The sequence below is a fragment of the Penaeus vannamei genome, chromosome 2 (genome assembly GCF_042767895.1).
Source record: "Penaeus vannamei isolate JL-2024 chromosome 2, ASM4276789v1, whole genome shotgun sequence".
Lineage (NCBI taxonomy): Eukaryota > Metazoa > Arthropoda > Malacostraca > Decapoda > Penaeidae > Penaeus > Penaeus vannamei.
The window spans coordinates 3,151,006-3,156,005 of record NC_091550.1 but is presented as its reverse complement, the minus strand read 5'-3'; the positions used below and the strand labels follow the sequence as shown (position 1 = coordinate 3,156,005).

General features: G+C 40.7%; 1 protein-coding gene across 2 annotated transcripts in view; it reads left to right on the top strand.

Annotated features, from left to right (window-relative positions):
• jumu (jumeau) overlaps window positions 1-5,000 on the top strand; it is a 17,244-nt gene that overhangs the window by 10,852 nt on the left and 1,392 nt on the right. For both annotated transcript variants that reach the window (XM_027382286.2, XM_027382287.2), the window contains exons 5-9: window positions 2,854-2,957; window positions 3,139-3,270; window positions 3,405-3,547; window positions 3,661-3,888; window positions 4,012-5,000. The exon at window positions 4,012-5,000 is cut by the window's right edge and continues 1,392 nt beyond it. In XM_027382286.2, the coding sequence (XP_027238087.1) occupies window positions 2,854-2,957; window positions 3,139-3,270; window positions 3,405-3,547; window positions 3,661-3,888; window positions 4,012-4,239 (835 nt within the window). In that variant the 3' untranslated portion in view covers window positions 4,240-5,000. The remainder of the gene's footprint in view (window positions 1-2,853; window positions 2,958-3,138; window positions 3,271-3,404; window positions 3,548-3,660; window positions 3,889-4,011) is intronic.

Here is a 5,000-nt window from a genome sequence, read left to right as displayed (position 1 = left end):
AAAATCGCCCGCGCGCTATTTGTGAAGTTTGTTGTAAGTCGCTGGTTTGTCTTTAGTACTATTAGATTGTCGTTTGATTTTATTTTAGAATAAACCTTTCCTTTGTGATTGTCAAAAGCATTGGAAACAATACGTTTTTGTTCTTGCGAAATGGGCTGTACATTTTGGATTACTACTGTGGCACGGTCAGTAGGTAGGTCGGCAGATGGTGTGTCAATAAAAGGTGTTTTTCCTCAGCTGATCGTAGAACAGCTGAGCTTGACCATGTGGCTTCCCTTGTGATAACGGCTGAGCCCGCCAGCTGCCGCCTCCCCCTCCCCCCTCCCCCGTACCTCCCTTGTCCTCCCGTGAGCCCACAACCGCCGAACGCCCGACTTTGTCTTCAAATGATCTTTCTTTTTTTTCAAATGTAGTGTCACACCATTGCTTTTTTATTCCTTGGCAACATCATCGTTCCGTTTGTTTTGGGCGCCAAGGCATCTCGTGTCATTTTCTTTGTTGCGAGTCTCCATGGCAGGGCTCGAATTTAAACCGAGCTTCCTTCCTGCCTGCGACCACCTCCACCACCGGCCACTATCCTTCCACACCCGCATCGCTGTCTATGCTGTGTTCCCTTTGCGCTCCTCTAGTCTTCCTTCCTCCATTTACTGTGCACGGCTTTTGGTTGTATCGTTAATGTCATTGTCTCCGTGCTTTTTCGCTCCCCCGCTCGCTCTCTCTCTCTCTCTCTCTCTCTCTCTCTCTCTCTCTCTCTCTCTCTCTCTCTCTCTCTCTCTCTCTCTCTCTCTCTCTCTTCTCTCTCTCTCTCCCTCTCTCTCTCCTCTCCCTCCCTCCCCTCTCCTCTCCTCCCATCTTCCTCCCCTCTCCTCTCCTCTCCTCCCATCTCCCTCCCCTCTCCTCCCCTCCCCTCCCCTCCCCTCCCCTCCTCTCCCACTTTCCCTCCCTTCTCTCTTACCCTGTGTATTATTTCCTCACGGGTCTCGTTTCCCATTCTCATTCTTACCCCTCTTTCCTGCATCCGTGTCCACCCCTCCTCTCTCGCTCACTCAGCTCCCCCTCTCCCTCCCTCCCTCCCTCCCTTCCCTTTCCTCCCCTCCCCCCATAAACTACCTCCCCATAGCCTCCCGCCACCCTAACCCCACATTCGAAGCTCAACGTTACACGGAAAGAGGAATAGAAGAAATTGGCGTTTTTCAAAGGACGTTTTTATTTGTTGATTCGTATTAATGACTTTAGATTACTGCAGTTGATTTTTTTGGAAGCGAAATGGTTAGCGACTTGTTTCACATTGTTTGAAGCTAACGTTTAAGCAAACTGTATGCGTGTATTATTTTATAGATGTTTGTGTGTATTTTCGTTGTATGTTTATATGCATACATGCATGCAGTATAGCAGGAGCAAAACTAACGTTAAGGCTCGATTTTCTTTCTTTTTGCGAGTTCGCACAAAGAAGTCTACCCGTCCACCCTCTTGTCGGCTGAACCCCGCTACAATGAACACTTAATTTTTATCCCATTTTCTAAATGTTTAGCACAAACTTAGAGAAACATTTCGGTCTTGTGCAGTTGTTTTTTTGCGTAAGTTTTGCTGGCAGCGTTTAAAAGTACACCGGGAGTAGGCTAGTGATACACGGGGGGGAACGGCATGGAAAGCGAAACTGATCGATATTGTATTCAGCATTAAACGGAAGAGCAAATGCTGGTTTCCTTTCCCCTTGCGCCGTGCCTATTCGCCCAGGAACGCCGCTTTCGTTAAGGTCTAGATATTTCTCCTTGTTACTGTTTCAAGTTGACGTTTGCCTTATATTCTTGCCCGTCTTGGTTAGGAGGGGGGGGGGGAGGAAATCGTCTTTGTAAAGTGTACACGCGTGGAGAAATGCGGTGTTGCCAAGAGGTAGAGGGAGGTAAAAACGTTGGTATTTTGCTTTGTTAATCAGAGGAGCTTCGCCACATGTTTGTTATTTATATTCCTCTCTTTTTTATTTGGGAAAGTTGTTTAAAGTTGTAGGTATTGATTTTCTTGAACCTTTAATTGTGCATAGTAAATTTTTTATCGGACATATGATAATGCAGGCTAAATTGGTCTTTGTTCAACTAAATTTAAACAGCGTACTCGCGCGCGCACTTACACACACATTTATACACACACATGTATACACACACACACACATGTATACACACACACACACGTATACACACACACATGTATACACACACACACACACACACATGTATACACATACACACACACACACACTCACATGTATACACATACACACACACATACACTCACACATATATACACACACACACACACACATATACAAACATGCACATACTCACACACGTATTCTCTCTCTCCCTCCCTCCTTCCCTCCATCCCCCACACACACACACACACACGTATCCTCTCTCTCTCTCTCTCTCTCTCTCTCTCTCTCTCTCTCTCTCTCTCTCTCTCTCTCTCTCTCTCTCTCTCTCTCTCTCTCTCTCTCTCTCTCATATTGCTCTCCCTCTATCAAATACTCACACATGCACACATGTAGGAAACCACGTACACTGTAGGTGTAGAGAGATGCAATGAGTTGTTCATACATATATACATTATTTATGTGTGTATATATATATATATATATATATATATATATATATATATATATATTTATACATATATTTATATACATATTATACCTATATATATATATATATATATATATATATATATATATATATATATATATATATATATATAATTTACATATTGAAGTATATATGTTTTTATGGCATATTTGCATATTATTTATAGTATGTAAATCATGAATAGTAGTGCTAACAGTTTTATTTTTATTTTTAGCGAGCATTTCCCCTACTTCCGGACTGCACCCAATGGCTGGAAGAACTCGGTGCGTCACAACCTTAGTCTCAACAAATGCTTTGAGAAGATCGAAAAACCAGTTGGTAAGATAATGACTTCACATTTCTAGGCATGCCAGTTTTATATAAAGTTATGACTTGTTATAGGTATATGTATAGTTTTTCCATAGACTTGTCTTTGCATATACTTTGTAAGAGATTAGTATATGGACATCTAAGAATACCTAGCAAGCATTTTCAAAGACCTCTTTTTTGTTCTTTTTAGTGGCTGGAAGCAATCAGCGCAAAGGTTGTTTGTGGGCCTTGAATCCTGCCAAAGCTCACAAAATGGATGAAGAAGTGCAGAAGTGGAGCAAGAAGGATTTGCAAGGTATCAAAGATGCCATGGCACACCCAGGTATGTGAACTTGAAAACTTACACTTTGTGTTCAGGGTTTTTATGCAGCTATTTTTTTTGGTTGTGATTTTGCTGTGAAAATAGCTTTTTCAGTTCCATATAGTGTTATTAATTTATATTCCTTTATATTACAGAGGTGTTGGAAGCATTAGAATGTGGCGAGATGAAATTTGAATCCACTGGAAGCATTTCGTCATGTAGTGAAGATGAGGACGAAGATGAAGAAGTTGATCCCCTTACTGTTGATTCCCCCGCTACCCCTGTTGGAACTGTCAAGGTTTGTAAACCTCAGTAGTTCACAAAGTTGAAGATGGAGGTTATTGGTGGATGCATTTATTAGATTTACTTTATGGACTATCTAATTAGCCTGTTTCTTTCTTTTTTTATCAGAGAGGAGCTCAGACTATTGTCAGTCAGTCGCAGCAACAGCAACATATTCGCCAGCCTGTGCAGAATGGACGCACACCTTTGTCGACAAGTGTGGCAAACTCGGCCATGAACCATTCCCAGGCCCGCCCTGCTTTTACTGCACAAACCTTGAAGCGCAGTCCAGTCACTTCTACTGAGGAGCCTGAGTATATCCTACCTGACTCAACCATGACAGAAATTAGTCTACAGGTGAGTTCAAGAAAAGTAAACTTTATAATTTTAAGGGAAAATGCATTTTTGATGTGTTAAATGTCTAAAAAATACAAGCTATGCATGATTTCAGCAAATGATGATTGTATTTCTATTCAACAGTCGAATGGTGCTTTGGTTGATGATCTTGGAAACGAAATCAAGATCGAGGGAGACTCGCCCATCCACACCAATGCTTCTCCACGTGGCTTGGTAGTTCGTAAGCTGCCAGGTATCACACCTCTCAGGTCGGCAACAGTGCGAGCCAATTATATGTACACACCTACGATCTCATCTCCTCACCAGCCTACCCTGAATAGATTGGTCTTAACCAATGCTAAGTTGTCATAGTTTAAGCTGTGGTGTTTTTCCCACATTCAGGTGGCATCTTAATTTCAGTTTCATTTTTTATCATGCTTAAGAATTCCATTGAATGTTCAGAGACATTGGACATAATTTTCTTAGTTTTCTCTCCTACTTAATAATGGCATTTTTCCTTTTCAACCCCATAAATTACTGTGACATTACTCCCCGTGAGTGAAAATAAATTTTGTGATGTACATTAGGATAATAGTGTGTCGGACTATCAGGACAGGGAGGAGAAGTGTAGAGGACGAGTCAGTGTGCATCAAGTATACAGGCATATTTAGTATGTTTATTTGAGTGTGCTTGATATCTCAAAGATATTGATTATTGAGATTTCTTACCTGGTGATTTTTAAGGAAACTGCCCTGATGCACAAAAAAAAGCTAGAAAAAAAAAAACAAAAAAAAAAGAATTCTCTTGTGTTTGTATACTATCCTGCCTTTAAGAGCATAAGGTTATTTTTTTCTATTTAAATAAGTGTATTTAGGCAGCATTCTATAACTTTCCTGTTTCATATTCAGATGTTATAAAATTGTTGTGTCATTTGGGGATTTCCTTTCCTGGATGGTGCTCTTCATTAGTTCAGAATTGAATTTTTTAAGTTGATAGATTAAAGTAATTAAAATACTCTGCATTCATTAGTTATTTCCTCATAGTGCAAATTGTGACCTAGTATTCCATAATATCTGTACCTTCATCTGAAATGACTGTATATAAATTGTGATAACCAATAACCATAGGTTGTA